Source organism: Pelodiscus sinensis, chromosome 2 (assembly GCF_049634645.1).
Source record: "Pelodiscus sinensis isolate JC-2024 chromosome 2, ASM4963464v1, whole genome shotgun sequence".
Lineage (NCBI taxonomy): Eukaryota > Metazoa > Chordata > Testudines > Trionychidae > Pelodiscus > Pelodiscus sinensis.
The window spans coordinates 30,178,424-30,199,086 of NC_134712.1; the positions used below are offsets into that span (position 1 = coordinate 30,178,424).

At 41.0% G+C, this 20,663-nt stretch overlaps 1 protein-coding gene across 3 annotated transcripts in view; it reads left to right on the forward strand.

Moving 5' to 3' along the window:
- Window positions 1-20,663, forward strand: part of RSPO2 (R-spondin 2) — a 177,665-nt gene that overhangs the window by 63,018 nt on the left and 93,984 nt on the right. For all 3 annotated transcript variants that reach the window (XM_075920218.1, XM_075920219.1, XM_075920220.1), the window contains exon 3: window positions 13,685-13,873. In XM_075920218.1, coding sequence (XP_075776333.1) covers window positions 13,685-13,873 — 189 coding nt within the window. The remainder of the gene's footprint in view (window positions 1-13,684; window positions 13,874-20,663) is intronic.

The following is a 20,663-nucleotide window of genomic DNA, read 5'->3' on the forward strand; positions in this document are numbered from 1 at the left end:
TCTCTCTCCCTCTGCTCCATCTTACCCTGCCTCTTTATTTCCTGCCCCCACGTTTCCCCTAGCTGCTCTCAAGGGCTGGCCTTTTGTGATTAGGCTCACGTTATAACCTTCCTTTTGGCTGCCAGTTGGTAGCAGAGACTATGTTGCCATGCTGATTCTTGTGATTTTTGGTATTTTTTTCTTGAAACCCCAGTTCCTGGAATTATGTGATTAAATGAGAATCTCAGTTTCATTTTTTTAAAAAGGTATGTTTTAGCCCAGCTAGGTGTGTAGATGAGCTTGAAAATGAAACTTTAATCCTGTAAATCAGTGGCATTTAACTAGGACATGGGACAATCTTGGAGGGTTCATGTTTCTAGTCACTGGGATATTGGCTACTCTTTGCTTTGGAGCAGAATGTCCAGTCTGGACTGGAGAAACTTATCTGGCTAACATTTATCAAACCAAACATGTTTCTGCAGAAACATATCTATTTAAAAGATAATATCTCATGTAATTTTTGAGCTCTGACATGTTTTTTTTAAACCTTGGGATAGTTAATACTGTATGAATCATTTTGGGCATTGAAAGGATGCCAGAATACATAATATTATTGTATACATATTCATGATTGTGAAATCTTTCTTTTCACTGTAATATATACAGCCCCATTTAGCAAGATAAGAGGAATAAATAACTTGAGCATAGGAAGGATATGCCTCTATCCTGCTATTTAGAGGGTTTATCTTTGTCTGATGAATATTCCCCCCCCCCCATTGCCTTTTTTAATTCTCCCTTTTTCATGCTACTCCTGTATACCCCATATCTGTATTGATTTTTTTTTGAATGGCATCGCTGCCAGATACAAATTAAAAGCTGATTATTATTTATATTGCAGTAGGATCCAGAAAGGGGCAAGATCCCATTGTGGTAGCTTATAAACAAAAGCTTAGGAAGAAATGGTCCCACAATTCTTCCCCCCAAACAGTTTTCTGTCTGTAAAAGACCAAAACATAGATAAGGAATCAAGGATAAAACAAAGTGTTCAGTATAGGTGCTTCTGCATAGCAGGGCTTAACTTGAAATAAGTACGTAAATTGAGCTACATCAATTGAGCAACAGAACACTTATTTCAAAATAGAGCACTCTTCCTCTGACTTCCCTTACTCTTCGTACAGTGAGGGTTACGGGAGTCAGAGTAAAAACTCCTCCAGCACAACAGTATTTTTACATTATTTAGAAATAACTGCTTGCTGTGTAGATGTGGACTAAGTTATTTCAAAATAATGTTGCTGTATAGACCTACCCATTCTTGTCACAGCTATGGAGTTAAAACTATGTTGCTAGCTGGTATCATATCTAAGTGGAGATGGATCCAATCCATTACATTTAAAGTATATTTGGTTCTAGTGTGTAATTATATGCCCACCTTTGCAATAGCTTTTCTTTAAACTGACATAGTATGTGCCCCTTCTCTGACCACTGCAATTAAAAAACTGAGACAGAATTTTCAATGCCCTTTCATTCATTTTTTTAAGGAGTAAGGGTTATTTTGAAAGAAGTTTTTTTTTTTAAATAACCCCATCTAGACTGCGTTTGTTCTTTCGAAATAGGGTAAAAAAAGCGACTGAATGCCATTATGCAAATGAAGTGTGGGAAATTCAAATCCGTGTTTCATTTGCAATTTCGCTAGAAAGAGGAATGCAGTGTAGACCTACCCTCAGGGAGTTATTGTTTCAAAATAACTTATTTCAAAATAACCTGATAGTGTAGTCATAGTGTGAATGTGAGTATGTGCACACATGCATGTGAGTATGTGCACATGTGTACAAAACCTAAAAGGAGGGGATGTTATTGCAGTGAGGAGCTTACAATCTACTAGACAACTAGTAGGAGAACTAAGATCCAGAAGATGGTACTAACTCAGAGAGTGTTTGAGTTTTAGTTTTGTTTTATGATGCGATGGCAGCAGCATTCTGACACTGGTTAGCATTTGTGGAAGTAGTAAGCTTTCATGAGGGGCTTGAGGGGAGAAAGTGTGGCTGCTTGGTGCATACTGAGGGCGTTCCTATCAAGATAATTCAGTGCTACTTGGAAGAGGAGGGGAAGAAAACCAAAGGAGTGGCCTGGTTGGTTTACTTAGCTGAAACCCAGAGCAGAGCTCTGCAGGGCCTTCGGGCTTCTTGTCTTCTTTTTTAGCTCAGTATGGAAGGTGGAAAGAAATGTGTGGAGAAATTCAAAGGGAGTGCAATCATTGAAGCAATGGGCGAAGAGGATTTTCTCTTCCTTACTCTGAAGAGCAGTTAACTAGGAATTGGAGGTGCTATAGACGAAGAGGTTGCTGTAGTTGCACTGAGAGAGAACCAAGATACATACAAGCAAGTATCATAATTGGAAAGTGAGAAGGATTAACAGATTTTTGAGGTTTTGAAGGGGAAAAAAAACCCTACAGGATTTGGGCCAGCCTGGAGAGAAGAAAAAAAGAGATGAAAATGGCTCCATGATTGCAAGCAGGGTAACAAGGAAGATTGTGTTGCAATATTTATACTTAATAAAGAATGTGTTATTCAATAATTGGTTACTAGGGTACAATTGTGATTGTTTTGTTATGTGGGGAGTTGAAAGGAGACAATAAACGCAGTGAGACTCAGTACACTTGAACCTTTTTAATCTGGTAACACAGGGAAACAGGGTACGATGGATTAAAGATTATACCAGGCCAGGAAAGGCACTACAGCATCTAGGTATGAGGGCATGGGGTGCTTACCTTACGCCCACTCCAGGAAACCCATGTGGCTCTGAGCTTCCCACTGTTCCTAGGCATCATCTCCCAGAAAAGCCTCTGGAGGAGTGTCTCTGCCCACTGCCATTTCCCCAGTTGGAAGACGGGGGAATGACAGCACACAGAGCTTCTTCCTCCTTCATACATGAGTGTCCCTGGATTAGCAGCACCCAGAGTACAGTGGTTTACATGTATTGCTTCCCAAAGAATTGAAGCCATGAGTAAAAATTCTGCAGCAACAGCAACAAAAGTTGGTGAACACAAATGAGGCAAATCACAAGTGCACAAAACACTTGGAAGATGTATTTAGTCATCCAACGCCAAGGCAGGCATTCTATTTAGGTAAGCTATTCTCAAACATTTTCATAGAGTTACCTATCTCTTTCAACATAGAGTTTATAACACATAGGAATAAAAGAATAGCCATACTAGCTCAGTATCCTAACTTCCTACAGTGGCCAATTCCAGATGCTTCTGAGGAATGAAAAGAACAGAGCAATTATCAAGTGATCCATCCCGTGTTATCCATTGCCAGCCTCTGGCAGTTAGAAGTTTAGGACATCCAAAGATGTGGTTGCTTCCTTGGCCATCTTGGCTAATAGCCATTAAATGACCTATGCTCCATTAACTTATCTAGTTCTTGTTTGAATTCTGTTATACTTTTGGCCTTCACAACATCTTTGGCAAACAGTGCCACAGTCTGGCTGTGTGTTCTGTGAAGCTGTGCTTCCTTTTGTTTGTTTGAAACCTGTTGCTTGCTAATTTAATTGGGTGACCTCTGGTTCTTGTGTTTTGTGAAAAGGTAAATAACATTTCCTTATTCACTTTCTCCTGACCAATCATGATTTTATACACTTCTCTCATATTTCCACCAAATTGTCTCTTTTACAAGCTGAAAAGTCTGGGTTTGAGGGAGACGCTTACCTGGCTAGGCACCTTGCTGCAGCAGGAAAAGCCTCCAGGGAGCATGCTCTTGTTCTTTGGGATGGGGTGGGGGCGGAAAGCTCAGTTTCCCTCTCTCCTTTGCCCATGCAGCTGGGAACCCAGTGCAGCTGCAGCACCAGGCCAGGCTTCCTGCTGGCAGGGCAGGGGAGAAGTGGGGAGAGTAGAAACCCTGACCATCCCTGCCAGATTAAACTCTGCCACCTCCCCAGCAGGCTGGGGAGGGGCACAGGGGAGAGAGAGCATCAGGGCATGGGGGGCAGCAGAGCCCAAGTGCTCCCCTACGGGGGGGGAGGCCGCAGAGCCTGAGCGCACTGCGGTGGGGACGGGGGGCAGGGGGCGGCGGCAGAGCCTGAGTTTTAAATTGCCGAGGTCTGAGAGTGGCTCCTTAGCTCTGGCCACCCCTCCCACTCCCAGCAGCCACCTGCACACGTGGAGAAGGAGGAGGCTGCACAGCAGTAGAGGCCCTGTGGGACAGGGGCCATCCTGCAGGCTGGTGGGAAGGGGGACAGCCACAGCAGGTGCAGTCTACGGGCTCTGCAGGGGGCGGGGGACCAGATTTTTTTCTGTTTTCTCCTCAGCACACCTCTGACTGCCTTGAAGCACAGTTTAAGAAATGCTGATTTAAAGGGCCCAGGTCTCTAGGTGCTGTCACTGCCACAGTAGTGGTGACAAGCAACACTGGGCCCTATATACTTGCCAGTGGCTCCTTTCCTCCCCCCATTGGCAGGACTGCCCAACATGCAATTCCCCATGCAGTTCTAGTGGTCACCACAAATCCAGCTGTCTATATTTCTAATAATTGAGCCTCCCTTATTACCTGTCTCTTCTTAATAACTGGGATTCACTTCACCAGAAAGATATCAGGGATTTGGGCTTATTTAGTCTACAAAAGAGAAGAATGAGGGGGGATTTGTTAGAAATCTTTAACTACTGAAGAGGGGCTCTAAAGAGGATGGAAGAGAGACAGTTCTCAATAGCGATAGAATGAGGAGTAATGGTTTCAAGTTGCAATGAGGGTGGTCCAGGTTAGATATTAGGAAAAACTATTTTACTAGGAGGGTGGTGAAGCACTGGAATGGGTTACTTAGGGAGGCGATGGAATCTCCTTCTCTAGGGGTATGTCTACACTACCACCCTAGTTTGAATTAGGGTGGTAATGTAGGCAACCGGAGTTGCAAATGAAGCCCGGGATTTGAATTTCCCGGGCTTCATTTGCATATTGCCGGGTGCCGCCATTTTTAAATGTCCGCTAGTGCGGACTCTGTGCCGCGCGGCTATACGCGGCACGGACTAGGTAGTTCAGACTAGGCTTCCTATTCATGGAACGAGGAGTAACGGTAGTTCGGAATAGGAAGCCTAGTCTGAACTACCTAGTTCGTGCCGCGTGTAGCCGCGCGGTACGGAGTCCACACTAGCGGACATTTAAAAATGGTGGCGCCCAGCAATATGCAAATGAAGCCCGGGAAATTCAAATCCCGGGCTTCATTTGCAACTCCGGTTGCCTACATTACCACCCTAGTTCTAACTAGGGTGGTAGTATAGACATACCCTAGAGGTTTTTGAAATTCTGGCTAGGATGATTTAGTTGGGGTTGGTCCTGCTTTGGGAAGGGGGTTGGACTCAATGACTTCCTGAGGTCTCTTCCAGCCCTATGATTCTACCTGATATCTTCAATATGAGATGATACCATGACATCATCTGGGAGGAGGTTCTCCTTCCCTCAGATTTTTATTCTCCCTAACATCATAGGGGCTGTCAGACTGGGGACCAGTGTTCCCTCTAACATTTTATATCCTTGGGCGGGTTGAATTTTCTTTTGGATGGGTTGAAATTTCTTATGTGCACCACCAATATTGAGGTAGTGTGTATGTGTGTGTGGCCACCAATACAAATAAAGCACACACACAATTTTAAACAGTCCATATGTTCAGAAGAAAATATATTAAAAAAAGGGATATTTAACACGGGACAATGCATATAATATTTAATATGAAATTAAATTTAAAAAATTAACACTACCTTAACAGTTCCTGTATCAACCTTTCTAACTGTTCAAGCTAGTAGTTGCTATTTCTGACTCATATGAGCCAGCAATCTACCAAATAGCAAAAATCTGGTCTTAATGCAATACAATACAATACAATGCAATACAATAATAATGGTATTATTTAGTAACACAGATTTAAAAAAATCATAGAGTTCAGAGTTTTACATCTCTGCAACACTCCAAAAACATTGTTAAAAAAAATCTTTTTCTTTCTTATCTTAAGCCATTAACACTTTATGCAAACTTTGTTTGAAATGCAAACATGCAAATGTCCTGGCGCACATACACTTCCCTTGCAGCCTGCTCCTCCCCCTGCCCGCCAACCCAGACAGACAGAGAGGATTGCAGCTAGTCAGACTCGCTAAACCAGTGTTTCTGAAAGTGTTCCTCAGAATCACTCTCAGAAACATATTAATTGGCTGCCCCGGTTTATTTACCGTTGCTGTGGCCATGGAGCCTCATGGCTCCCATTGGCTCCGTTTCGGCCTTTGCGGCCAAGAGGAGCCGCAGAAAGCTGGCGCTGGTAAATAAACAAACTGGGGCGGCCAGTTAATGTGTTTCTGAGAGTGATTCTGCGGAACACTTTCAGAAACACTGACCTAAGCAAACTGCCCCCTGCTTCCACCTTACTGCACAGATGCCGGCACTCACCCACCTTCTCTTTCCCCAACCTACCCCATGCAGTCAGCCCCTTATCTCCCCCTTCCCAGGAGGCTTGAGAGTGCAGAATTTCTGCCTCTCTCTCCTCCTGCAGAGGAACACTCTAAACGCTCCTCCCCTCTGACTCCTCATAGCCAATTCATTAATTATTTACTCGTTCACTCACTCCCCATCCCCTAGCCACTAATTGTCTCATCTCCCTTTTTACCGGCTCTCAAAGCGCCTCAATTGAAGCAGGCAGCTAGCTCCGTTTAGCTGCTTGCTCAGTGAGGCACCCTTCCCCCCACGAATCAGCTGAGCTCCCTGTCTGTGAGAGCTTTGAGAACTTCTGAGAAAACTGCTGTGTGAGGATACCCTGCTGTGGACTGAGAGATGGAACTGAAAGTAATTCCTATCTATCCATCTATCTATTCTAGCAGACTTACCTGACATTGCTCGGGTCTGGCCTGGTAGGAGAGGAACCATGCAGGCTGTCCTAGAGTCAGAGGAGGGGCCAACTCAGTGCTTGGGGGGGAGGTTCTAGCCCATAGAACGGGGGCAGGGCATGGCCCAGGATTTGGGGAGAGGGACTGGCCTGGAGTTTGGGGAGGGAGGCCAGCCCCAGGTTTGGGGTTGGGGAGGGGGGTTTGGGGAAGGGACCTGGCCCAGGGCCAGGGCTATGCAGGCCTCTCTCCTGCTAGTGTTCCCTGGGGTCTGGCCCGGGAGGCAGAAGGGGTGTGTATCTGCAGAGACTTCCCCCACCAGCGCTCCTGATCTGGCTGAGGGGATGGGGAGAAGGGGAATCTGTGCAGGCTGGCCCACAGTGGCCCCACTGGGTGTACTGGTGGGGGGGAGGGGAATTGGACGCCAGTGGGTCCTGTGGGGGGTGGCCAGGCTGGCTAGCTTCAGTAGTGCTGCAGACAGGAGGCACAGTGGTGGGAGCAAAAGTTGGGGAATCAGGTTTGAGGTGGGGAGGCTGCTTAGCAGTGGCAGGCAAGATAGTGGAACTCCATCTCCAGCTGGCCTCTCCATTGGTGGTGAGGCTGTCCCTAATGGTGACTCTGTAGGACAGCCTTCCCCTGCACTCCCTGCCCCCAGTGGTGACTGTGCGGATCACATCCTTCCTCTCCTTTTCCTTGTTGTGGAAAGCAATCAAATTCCAGGCATATGCTGTTTTCCTGGCACAATCAAACACTGACCTTGTTTTAAGTTAGGATTAGAGAAATCTGGATACCTAATTTGGTGGTCCTAGCTCTTACCATTTAGGGGGAGTTCTTGAACAAATGGCCTCGGAGACAGACACACAGAAAGAGGCACATTATCTATCTATCTATCTATCTATCTATCTATCTATCTATCTATCTATCTATCTATCTATCTATCTATCTATCTATCTATCTATCTATCTATCTATCTATCTATCTATCTCTGTGCCCCTTAGCTCCTCCAGTTTAGTTACTCTGGTCGCCTGGGATGGGAGTCTGTCTCTGAAAGTAGTGTAATCATACATGCTTCTTTCAATGCTATAAACTGGATAGACCCCACATTGATGCTGGACTTCGGCCTGCATTCTTTTTGCTCTATTGCATTTTTTGGGGTGGGAGAGGGTGTTTATTGTCTTACACCTGATTAACATTTTCAGTATTTATCTGGATCTCACACTTTTCTAAAATTCATATGCAAAAAGCTGTTAGTTGCTCCTGGTCACTTTCTCTTCTGGTAACTTAGGTCCTGGCTTTTTAAACTTCTCTTCTTCTTGGGTAGCTCTGTCCCCTTGTTAACAGTTAATGGATACTAAAGGGATTAGAGATCAAAGCTTCCTTAAGAAGCTCTCTGCTGTGCCTAGCAGAATGCTTCCCTTCCCATTTACTGTTGTGTAACTCCGCAGCAAAAACTTATGCGGAGGGGAAAAAGTTAGGAAAATATTTAAGATTTAACCTGTATCTTGATATAGCTTACAAGCTGAGAACAAAGAGAAGACTTGGCACTGTGTGACTTACATATGCTTCATAGATCACCAAAAGCTTATGGACTAGTTTGATCATTATTGATTTAGGTGGTAACAAGCAGTTCATCTCTCCCATCTGATGATCTCAGTGTAGTTTACAATTGCCAATGAACTAAGCGTTACAGCATTCCTGTGAAGTGAGAAAATAGGAGTACAGAGAGTTGACTTGCCCAGTCCAGAATCACTCTTGAAAGGGAACCAACCAGGTCTTGGGGTTTTTTGTCTTCTCTCCTTTCCACTAGATCCCCTTCTCTCCTAGTTAAATGACCAAATCCTCTTCCTGTTGCCTTCTTGCTTCTGGGTACAACATCAAAGTGGAGTGTTGTGGTTTTGTCTGGTGCTATTTAGAAGTTGTGGGGAAGGGCAGAAGATAGGAAAGGAGGAATGTGGTGTGAGAGGGTGAGAGTAAAATTCATCACGATTCCAGGACTGTTGGTTTTTTTCATTGAATGGTGAAGTCCACTACTGAACAACCCCTATTAATCCTTCTTATAGGATAGAAGTACCTGAGCACATTATGGCTGTATGTGTATATTTCGTTTTTTAAAAATATGCCAATTTAATGTAACCCTCATGCTCCTGGCAACTTGCCATCACAGTCTGCTGTGGTGAAAAACTTTTAACACCCCAGAAACCTTTTCCTTCTTTTGCCTAATGTTTCTCTCTGTTTTCAGTAAGTCAGTTTTGAACTGGCAAATTTCAGTTAAGTCCTGTGGCCAAGTTAATATTTAAAACAGACTTTTCATGACATTCTCATTTCAGAAGCCTTTCAAGCCATCCTTCCTTTGTTAACCTGCTGTGTTGAATCAGTGCATGGGAAATAATGTGACAGAGGGTGGTGTTTTTTGTGCAGCTGGAGAGAGGCAGAGTGATGAAAGCAGGCATGGAGGTAGGAATAGTGAAATAAAGGCTTTTCAGAGTCACTTTTAATATGTGTAAGGAGTGGAGACTGAGAACAAGAAGACGTAGACATCCACTTGGTCAGATGATGCCTTCTTTTGGCAGTAAGGCAGGAACTGAATTACAAGATTTATTGCATTGTCATTTTTATTGTAGAGAAAAGAACATAAATCTGTTGAAGACACAGCAGTTGGTAGTGCCCTAGAATTGTTACTCTCTGAAAGTTGTTTGCTGGCCCATGTGCAGATAAATTGGTTTCAGCCCACTCTGAGAAATAATTAGAAGGTCAAAAATAATTTGAAAAATGGCTAGCCAAAAATTCATACAGTAACAGCAAACTTTTTCTAAAGTACTTCAGAAGCAGGGAGCCTGCTAAACAACCTGTGAGCCATTGGACGATACAGATGCTAAAGAACCACTTAAGAGGGATAAGTCACTGTGAAGAAACTTAATCAGTTCTTTAAATTGGTCAGTGAGGGTATGTCTATACTAGCTCGTTAGTTCGACCTAGGTAGGCAAATGAGGGAAACCAGAGTTGCAAATGAAGCCTGGGATTTAAATATCCTGGGCTTCATTTGCATGTTCCCGGGAGCCGCCATTTTAAATCCCCCTTAGTCCGAACTCCGTGCCCATGGAATCGGATCTCTAATTCGAACTACCTACTCCGTGCTGCATGTAGCCGCGGGCACGGAGTTCGGACTAAGTGGGATTTAAAAATGGCAGCGCCCAGGAACATGCAAATGAAGCCCGGGATATTTAAATCCCGTGCTTCATTTGTAACTCTGGTTGCCCTCATTTGCCTACCTACTCTTCTGGTTGCCCTCATTTGCCTACGAACTAATGAGCTAGTGTAGACATACCCTGAAGGATGATTATTCAACTTGAGCCTTTTTTTTTTAAGTGAAAAAATCTGAGGAACTGTCCCAGATTGAGTTGTCATTAGAGGAGGCTTTGGAATAAGTTGATAAATTAAACAGTAATAAGTCACCAAGACTAGATGGCATTCACCCAAGAACTATGAAGGAACTGAAATGCGACATTGCAGAACTATTAACTCTGGTTTGTAACCTATCATTTAAATCATCCTTTGTACCAGATGATGGGAGGATAGTTATTGTGATGCTAATTTTATAAAAGACACCAGAGGCAATTACAGATTGGTAAGTTTAATTTAGTAACCAGGCTAACTATAAGAACTATAGGAAACTATAGGAAAGAATAGAATTATTAGACACATAGATGAACGTGAATTGTTGAGGAAGAGTCAACTTGGTTTTTATGAACGGAAGCCATGCCTCACCATTCCTCAGTTCTTGGAAAGGGTTAACAAGTATGTCAATGAGGGGGATCCAGTGGATGTATGGAACTTAGATTTTTCAGAAAGCCTTTGACATGGTAGGAATAAATGGTCAGTTTCCAGAATGAAGAGAGGTCAATGATTGTGTCTCCCATGGGTCCGTACTGGGACCAGTCCTATTCAATCTACTATATATCAATCTCTGTGTCTTCTGTCCGTTTGTTCAAGAACTCTTCCAAAATAGTAAGAGGTAGGACCACCAAATCAGTATACAGCTTTTTCTTATAACTTAAAGCAAATTAAGAGTTTGATTGTGAGACCTGGAGAGGGATGGGTGCTGACGTTTCCCCCCTCCTGATTTGTATAGGAACATTGCTAGCTGTTTCCCTTCAGCAGGGAGCAAGGGGAAAATGCCCTCTGACTGGGGAGTGCAGGAGGCAGACAAATCTGAACCTGCCCAAGCCGAGGGATATGTACCCCTTCTCTGGCTATGCCAGCTAGAACTGCAGCGGCCATGGAGAGATACTTCTTACCTGGTCTGAAGCTGCTGTGATGAGAGAGGACTGGTGTAATCCTCTCTCTCCAAGGAAACCTGCATACTGAACCACTCATCTCCAGCCCCTCCCCAGAGTAATGATTTAAATGAAGTATACGCATTTATTTTATTATCCAAAAAACACAAAAATTGAATTAAGGACCTGAGCAATGCTGAGTAAATCATCTAGCATATTTATAAATGATCAGGGAAAAGTAGTAACAGTGAGATGGCAAAATGTACAGATGGTACAAAACTACTCAAGATAGTTAAATCCAAAGCAGATTAAAAAGATTTACAAAGGGACTTTACAAAACTGTGTGAATGTAAATTACACACCTTCTGGGTGTAGTGTATTGTCCTAGCTAGTGACACTGAGAATACTTGCAGAGAGAATAATGAGTCTGCTCTACTGCCTTAGCTGAGAGCCAGCTGGCTTTTAGCTCATGCTATAGAGGCTCATGCACCAAGCTCCAGGTTTGGTTCCGCCTGTCAGAGTTACACTGGGTCAGTAAAATAGCAGATGAAGTTGCAAAATAATGCATATTGAAAAACATAATCCTAACTATACGTATTAAATGATGGTGTCTAAATTAGCTGTTACCAGTCAAGAATGAGATCTGAAAGTCATGGTAAATATTGTTCTGAAAAGATCTATTCAATAAGCAGCAGCAGTCAAAAAAAAAAAAAAAAAAAAGCTCAAAGAATGTTAGAAAAGCATTAGCAACGGGACAGATAACATGACAGAAAACTTAATAAAGTTGCTATATAGTAGGCCCACATCCATAAATATTGTGTGCAATTCTTGTTACCCCATTTCAAATGAATATATTAGAACTGGAAAAGATACAGAGAAAGGACAACAAAAATGATTAAGGGTAAGGAACAGCTTCCTTAGTCGGAGAGATTAATAAAATTGAGACTTTCAGTTTGGAAAGAGGCATCTTGGAGGGGAATATGAAAGAGGTCTATGAAACCATGACAGGTGAGGAAAATGTGAATAAGGAAATGTTATTTACTCTTTCTCATAAGGGGAAAACTAGGGGTCATCAAAAGAAAATAATAGGCAGTGGGTTTAAAATAAAAAAGAGGAAGTACTTCTTCACAAAATCCATAATCAATTCTTTGCCAGAGAATGTTGTGAAGGCCAAGACTACTACAGATTCAATAAAGAACTGGATAAATTAATGGAGGATAGTGCATCAGTGGCTATTAGCAACAATGGGCAGGGATGGTGTCCCTAGCCTCTGTCTCCCTGAAGCTGGGAATGGGCAACAGGGGATGGTTCCCTTGTTGTTGACCTGTTTTTTTCATTCCCAGTGGTGCACCTGGCATTGGCCACTGTTGGAATATAGGGGTATGTCTAAACTACATGGCTCCATTAATGGAGCCATGTAGATTAGTCAGGACGGCAAAGGGAAATGAAGCCACGATTTAAATAATCGCAGCTTCATTTACATCAAAATGGCCGCCACGATGTGCCGATCAGCTGATTGTCGACTCAGCGCGGTAGTCTAGATGGGGATCTGCCGACCCCAGAAACCTTCGTTGGCAGATCCTTTATGCCTCGTTTCATGACAAAGGGTTCTGGGGTTGGCAGATCCCTGTCTAGACTACCACGCTGAGCTGACAATCAGCTGATCGGCACAGTGCGGCGGCCATTTTGATGTAAACGAAGCTGCAATTATTTAAATTGTGGCTTCATTTCCTTTTGCCGTCCTGACTAATCTACATGGCTCCGTCAACAGAGCCATGTAGTTTAGACATACCCTTGGATACTGGCCTAGATGGACTTTTGCTCTGACCTAGTGTGGCTGTTCTTATGTTCTTAAATATTCATGATTTAAAAAATCCATCACAGTTGGCCATGAATGAAACTATTGTTGGTATTTTCATCAGAGAGACCAAGAAGTGACTACATAGAAACTATGCTACCTTTGTACCCTAAGAGTTGGTCACCTCAAGCAAAACAGATATTGGGGAAAACTTGAACTGCTATTATCTGTACTACTCCTGTTCAATCAATAGAAACCTTTTCACATGTCATTTATATGCACTTAAGAATTCTGGCATCAGTGTCCTTTAAAAAATATGCTTTGGCATTATAACTAGATTTCAAGAGGAAATGACACTCACAGAAATCCAGCAGGCAGAACTGTGTGCGTGTGTCTGTTTCAGGATACCAGTCTTCTACTGTGTGCTGCTGCTGTCATGAGCCTGTAGAGTGTGATCCAATGATTTTAATTGCTCTACTGCAACTAATTTGAATTCTCTTGCTCTCCAGTTGTATGTAAAATAATACACTCCAGATTAATGAAATGAAAGTTTATCAAATAGCATCACACACTAATATAAAAATGGAGATTGTATTTTTAATCAGTATAAATTAAATATTTCATTTCCATTGCAGATGTGTTAAAATCTTCAGACAATTGTAAGTTTTATCCTTTCCAAACTACTAATATTGATGCAGTAGATAAACAACATTTGTGTGTGTGTTTTTCAGCAAAACTATTCCCAAAACTATTAAAATGTATTGTTTTATTTTGCAGCTAACTATGGACCAAACCCAATCTGCAAAGGCTGTTTGTCTTGCTCAAAGGATAATGGGTGCATCAGATGCCAGCATAAATTGTTTTTCTTTCTTCGACGAGAAGGAATGAGGCAGTATGGAGAATGCTTGCATTCCTGCCCATCAGGATACTATGGCCTCCGAGCTCCAGATATGAACAGATGTTCAAGTAAGTTTCTGATGTATCTTTTTGCAACTGTATCATGTTGTTGTCTTATTCATTTTATGATCTATTATAAACCTACTGCCTACCTAGTTATCCCCCATTGTGTATTTGTCCATTTAATTTATTTTCCTAAGTGTAGTATTTTGTACTTTACTGAATTTCATCTTGTTGATTTCAGATCAATTCTCTTATTTGCCAAGGTCATTTTGAATTTTAATCTTGTTCATCAAAATGCTAGCAACACCTACCATCTAGGGCTGTGTCTACTCAGCAGTGCTATTTCAGAATAACTGATGTTCTTCTGAAATAACATAGTCTGTGTCTACACTACAAACAGTTATTTCAACATAATGTCACAATAACGTTGAGCTGGAGGACATCTTTCTCTGATTCCTGTAACCCTCATTTTATGAGGAGTAAGAAAATTCAGGGGAAGAGTGTTCTAACTCAGGCTTTCCTGCTGCTATGTAGACAGCAGCAAAAGCTGAAATAAGCTATTTCAACTTAAGCTACGCAATTGATATAGCACAAGTTGCGTAGCTTATTTCAGCTTTCACCCTGCTCTTTAGATGTGCCCTTGATGTCATCAACAAATTTATCATTGTAATTTTATATCATTATCCGAGAGTCATGAATAAAAATATTGTACTGGACCCAGGACTGATCTGAGCAGTTCCCTACTAGATATGTTCCCCAAGATTGATAGCAAACTTAAATAACTATTGTGTCTTTAATAACTATTTTTTCAAATAGTTGTGCATTCACCTTTTAATAATTTCATGTAATTCAAATTTACCAAGTTTGCTTATGAGAATATTATGTGGGACTATGTCAAAAGCCTTACTAAAATCAATATAAATCACATTTTCAGCTCTCCTCTATCAACTAGGCCAGTAAACCCGTAAAGGAAGAAAATAAGGCAGGTTTGGCATAAGTTGTTCTTGACAAATTCATGTTAGTTATTACTAAAATTATATTCTCCTCTACATGCTTACAAATATTTTGCTTAATCATTTGCTCCAGTACCTGTACAGATACCAAAGTTAGGATCACTGGTATATAATATTGTTCTCCCTCTTTAAAGACAGACATGTCCTCTCTCTCCTTGTTCCCACATTCAGGTGAATAATCTCCCACACTCCAAACTTGTCCCAACATTAGAATGTTGCAACTTTAATAAAACAGATTCACCATTTTAAAAAAAAACTTCAACATTTAGTTATTGTTTTGAGATTTCACAGTCCACTGATCAGTAACAAGATTCAGATATGCGTGTTTGGGCTTGGAAACACTGGCATATTTTAAATAAATGGGCACAAGTAATTCCACAAATATCTACTAGTTGTGGGTATTCATGTCGATTCTCTAGATGCTTATGACAGGCTGTTACACAACTTGGCCATGAAGTCTGTCAATGTATACAATGTTCCCACTACTGCCTTGTGTTTTTGATTGTCATATTTCACAGCCTAACCAGAATTAGGTCAGCAAACCACTAAAAAAAAGCTTTTGTGCTTCTTGAAATGGGGCTGTCACTAAGTATGTGGCACTCCTCCTTTAGAGTTCAGCAAATGAGGCAACAATGTAGTGTCGAGGTCCACCATGCTTGTAGAAGGTGAATGCTAACTTTCAAGTGAGACATAAACCCAAGGTCCACATGAGGTCCTTTCGTGGCACTTTTCACAAGAATAGAAGCATTAACTGCTCTGGCCAGATTCCAACTTGTATACTGACATTCTGCCTGTTTTTCTAAATTCACTGTGCAGTTTCAGTTGGATATGTTATTTTTCACTTTCTGCTCCTAACTTTTATGTCAAGTTGTTGAGTGTTGCCTAATATTTACCATGTGGCTACATGGAGGATTAAATGATCCCAGTGTATATTTTGTATATCCCTTTTGTAAAGTGTATTGGGATCTTGGCCTTCATTTGCATAGTTTAATTGTGAACTCAACAACTTGTCTGCTTTAAACCTTTTTTTTTCTTGGTTTAAACTTGGTTTAAACAAATTTGTACATGTTGTTCGAAAGCTATTTCCATTGCTGTTATGGGAAATATGGTCTAACATAACTCTGAGACATGTATGTTTGTTTCCCAGCAATAATAAGGACTTTCTTGAGTTAGGTAAGGGTTAATATGTGTGTCATTCAATTCTTTCAAGAAAAAAAATCTTTTTGATAGAGTTCAGTTTGAGAACTCAGTTTAGCTTCTTTACACTACACGATGTACACAAGGTAATTTTTGGCTGTGACAATGTTTTTAATCCTGAATTATGGGGCAGATTTTTTTCAAATACACATATGTATATTAAGTGCCCAACTTCCATTGATATTTGTTGAGTGTTGAGTACGCACAATGACATTGAAACAATTTGTATAGTGTGGGGGGAGGAGGGGTACCGAAAGCAATTGAACAAAACTCTCAACTCTATAGGATGAAAACCACTTTAAACCTGCAAGTGCTGCCACATCCCAGGAGTAACTAGTTCAACACTCATTGGCATCCAACTGCCCTTTGAGCTTTTGAAAATCTTCTTTTTGAGATTAATGATGCCCTTCATATGTAGACCAATTCTGATTCCCTTCAAATAATATTTATGAAAAAGATTATGTTGAAAATTATCACTAGCTGGTTTATATGTATGGCCCAGCTTTGTCTTCATTCTTGGTTCGGTGCTCATGTGTGACATACATAGAAACACAGCTAGCAACTGTGTTCTTCAGGGCTATGTCTAGACTGGCATGATTTTCCGGAAATGCTTTTAAAGTTTTCCGTTAAAAGCATTTTCGGAACAGAGCATCTAGATTGGCACGGACGCTTTTCTGCAAAAGCACTTTTTGTGGAAAAGCATCTGTGGCCAATCTAGACACACAAAAAAGTCCCGATTGCCGTTTTCGCGATCGGGGCTTTTTTGCAGAAAACAAATCTCAGCTGTCTACACTGGCCTTTTTGCGCAAACGTTTTGCGCAAAAGGGACTTTTGCCCGAACAGGAGCAGCATAGTATTTCCACAAAAAGCACTGATTTCTTACAGTAGGAAGTCAGTGCTTTTGCGGAAATTCAAGTGGCCACTGTAGACAGCTGGCAAGTTTTTCCAGAAAAGCGGCTGATTTTCTGGAGAAAACTGGCCAGTCTAGACACAGCCCAGAAGTATTCCAAGTATGGTAAGATAAATATATGAAAAATAGAATACAATTCTTCACGTAGGATGGACTTTCTGAGACCATTGCCTCTTAAGTTTTATTGCTCAGATAGCATTTTCTTAGCTAAAAATATTAAACATGTTGGCTAGAATAAAATATCTTGTGAGTTTTAGGAGTTGACTCATATTAGTTATAGTGATTTCTGCCCTATTAATGTCTATTACAGTCACAAAAAATGTTTAACGTTTTATAATTCGAACATTTGCCCATTGTGCGAGAAGAGCAATATTGCATATTTTTATACAAAATGTTGACATGGTTTAAAAAGCATGAGCAATGCCAGACATAACACTGTAAATACTACAGCCAAATGTAACAGCTCCAAAATTATGGAAATTTGTGAATTCCAAGACTAAGTTTCTTTGATAGATGCAACTGATTTATGCATTTTGAATTTGGAAAACTGTTAAAAAAGTTTTTCTGGTCAGGATGAGTCATGTAAGGATGGTTTGTGTACAGGAATGGACAAAGAGTTTTTTTGGGGCGAGAGAACTAATTGAATTATTGAGGGCATAAAGCTGAATGTTTCTGTGTAATCTTTGTTGTAGAAACAGAAATACTCAAAAGATTTCTCCCTTCCTCCCAATTTCTGAATAGGAGAATGTCAGAAGGAAATAAGCTCTCAGGAAAGTCCGCTATTTCTACTGGGGAATAAAATGAAACCCATAATTTCAGTGTATTGGTTCTACTTTAGGCTGTTTAAGATAAACCCCTCTTGAATCTTTTTGCATAATAACTGCCTAAACTGACCTTTGCCTTTCCCTTTTTGGAGTATACAAGAGCGTGGAGACTCATCATTCTTCTCACCTTTGACTAGGTACTCAGACTATTATGTAACTCTTCTTTCTATCTCATAAGTCAGACTCCTTCTCACCAAGGTGCCAAACATCCCAAAGTCTTCATTGTCAGAATGTAGTACTACTGTATCTTTATTACCCTTCCAGGGTCCACACTGAGGGCTCCCATTTCTTTAACAGTTTCCTCTCTTGGTCAGAGAGGATCCATCTCTCTTCCTCCTGATGGGTTTTGTCCCCAGGAGAACAAACCCTTGCCTATATCATAATATTCCCAGTATACCAGACTGCCTGAACAGGCCATCATCTGCACTTGACTTTTTCTTTGAAGGCTAGGAACAGCTGTAACTTCCAGGAATTATAAGCATCACACAGCTCTTTAAAAGCAAGCACATTTAATCTTAACGTGAAATCACTACCAAAAAACAACAACAACAAAACCCACCACATTTTTTATATATATATATATATATATATATATATATATATATATATATATATATATATATATATATATATATATATAATCCTAGGCACACAATACAAATATACCAGAGGTCATTCATCAGTCTTGTGGGCCTCAGTAGGCCAAAGGTCTTTCAGCCCAAACCAGGAAGCATTCGTTCATTTTTCTGGATCAGAAGGAAGGCCCTGAATCAGTTTAAAGTCAGTCTATTTATCCAAAAGTCCTGCTTGGTCTCTGGAATCCTGTTTGAACTGTATGTCCACACCACACCAGGTGATGGTCCTTCTCTGGAGTTGTTATAACCTGAATGAATTTGTCTAATTATCTCTTATTTTTCTTAGTTCCTGGAGGATCTGTGGTCACTCCACCTATCATGGGGTCTACTCACCAGTGAGGGACCCCCCTTGTAGCTGCATCTGAATATTAGCCCTTCTCTGTCGGACACACACAGCATCCCCTCTTGCTTTCTAGGTATAGCAGTACTTCTTCTTCATGGCCTTGTACCAAAGTCCCTATGCAATTTTCCTCTTCTTGGATAGCAGTCTCCCCAGACCAGCTGTCTGGGTGCCAAGTCAAGGCTGTGCCACTTTTTCAGTGACTGATAGAAGAAGTAAAACCCACTGTCTGCTCTGGTTTCCAGGCCAGGGACCCTTCAATCTGCAGTCAAGGTCTACACTGTCTCAATCCTGTCTGCCATTTACCTGTGCTTCTTCCTTCTTTGCCTTTTGTGGGTGTTTTTCTCCACCACTCCCTAAGGGTAAACACTTTTTTTAGGATCAGAGTCCCAGGGCTTCTGCCCTGCCCCTCAGGTTTCCTCCTCTCTTCATTAGGCCCAATTGTGACTGTAGAGTTCAACCTTGTAGCTCCCTACTGCTCTCACTGTCTGGCTTTTCACAAGTCCTGCCTGCTCCTAGGGCAGATGGGCTCCATGTCAATTTGTGCTTGTCAGTCAAGTCCATGTCCCTCGCAAGTGCAGCCCACTAGATTAATTATCCCTTCGGAGACACTTTAACTCCTTCAGGGGTGGTGTATGGTGAACACTGTCATACTTCTCATGGAATTATGTACAATTACTGGCCAGTAATGACAAACACATTTAATACAGTAAAATCTCCTAAAGATATTGCAGGAAATTGCCTTATCTGTCACAATCATCACTAGTCCCATTTGCCTAAAATAATGTTTAGCATAGAGTAAAAATTAATGAACAATCATAAAATAAGTTTTAACGAAATATATTTATTAAAGTTAGTATATTAAGTAATGTCTCCAAGTACTAAGCTTGTGTTACAAAATATCAAATCTTTACTTTGAAAATAACAGCTAAATTTCTTGGCTAATGCTCATATAGACTAGCCCATGGAATGCTATTCTAACTTTTTCTGAAATCTATATATCAGCTACAACTTCATAGCAAGACATCAGCAGATACACAGACCAGTTGGAGGAAGCAGTCAACTGGAAATCAAATCAATGCTTTTTAAGTTTTTTAAAAGTAGCTTTAGGTACTCTTGTTATTGTTTCCTTTAATTCAAAAAATGGCTTTATTTTAAAAACTGAAAAGAGACGAGTCTAGTATGTGGTCTAAAAAGTATTTGGGATTTTGAAAATAAAATTTAACTGCCAAGAATCTGAGGTTTAGATAAAATCTACTTTGCAGGCGCCTTATTTTTTTCCCAACAAAAACATGATAAGCATTTGGACACATCCTTCTTATTTTGTAACTTATTGGCCAAACTCTGTATCATTTCAGTAGGGCTGCCATAGATCTGTCTGGAAGCTAAAAATCCTGGCAATGCTTTAAATTAAGGTTCCTGAATCTGTAGTCAATTTAGATTTAACAAGACACTTGTATATTTGTAAAATACTAATTGATGTTTGAAAAGATACTTGTTGTGGCTTGGCAAGTGTTTAAAAGGGTGTCCATTAATAACAAATCCATGGTTTAACATACGAGATGAACATTACTAAGTGATTATTAAAGAATTCTTATAATGACAAAATTCTCATTCATCTATAGCTGCTCCTAGTGAGGCAGTAGGTCCATTTTATGCCCCCAGAAACTGATGTATCCATTGAGTTTGCAGATACTTCAATAGGAGACTTGTAAAGACTCTGTGAAAGGCCTATAGGGTGTTTCGATTTGTATCTTGAAGATGAAGCACAGGTGCTTAGGCCATTTTACTTAAACGTTTAAATAGATCCTCAGTTTTTTAATGTTGTAGCTTGAGATTTATGTTAAACTGGGGAGCTTTAGCCTCTGACCTCCTTTCTGTTCACCAAACTTTTATGTTCTCATTTTGCTCCTTGTTCTTCACAGATTTTTTTCCAT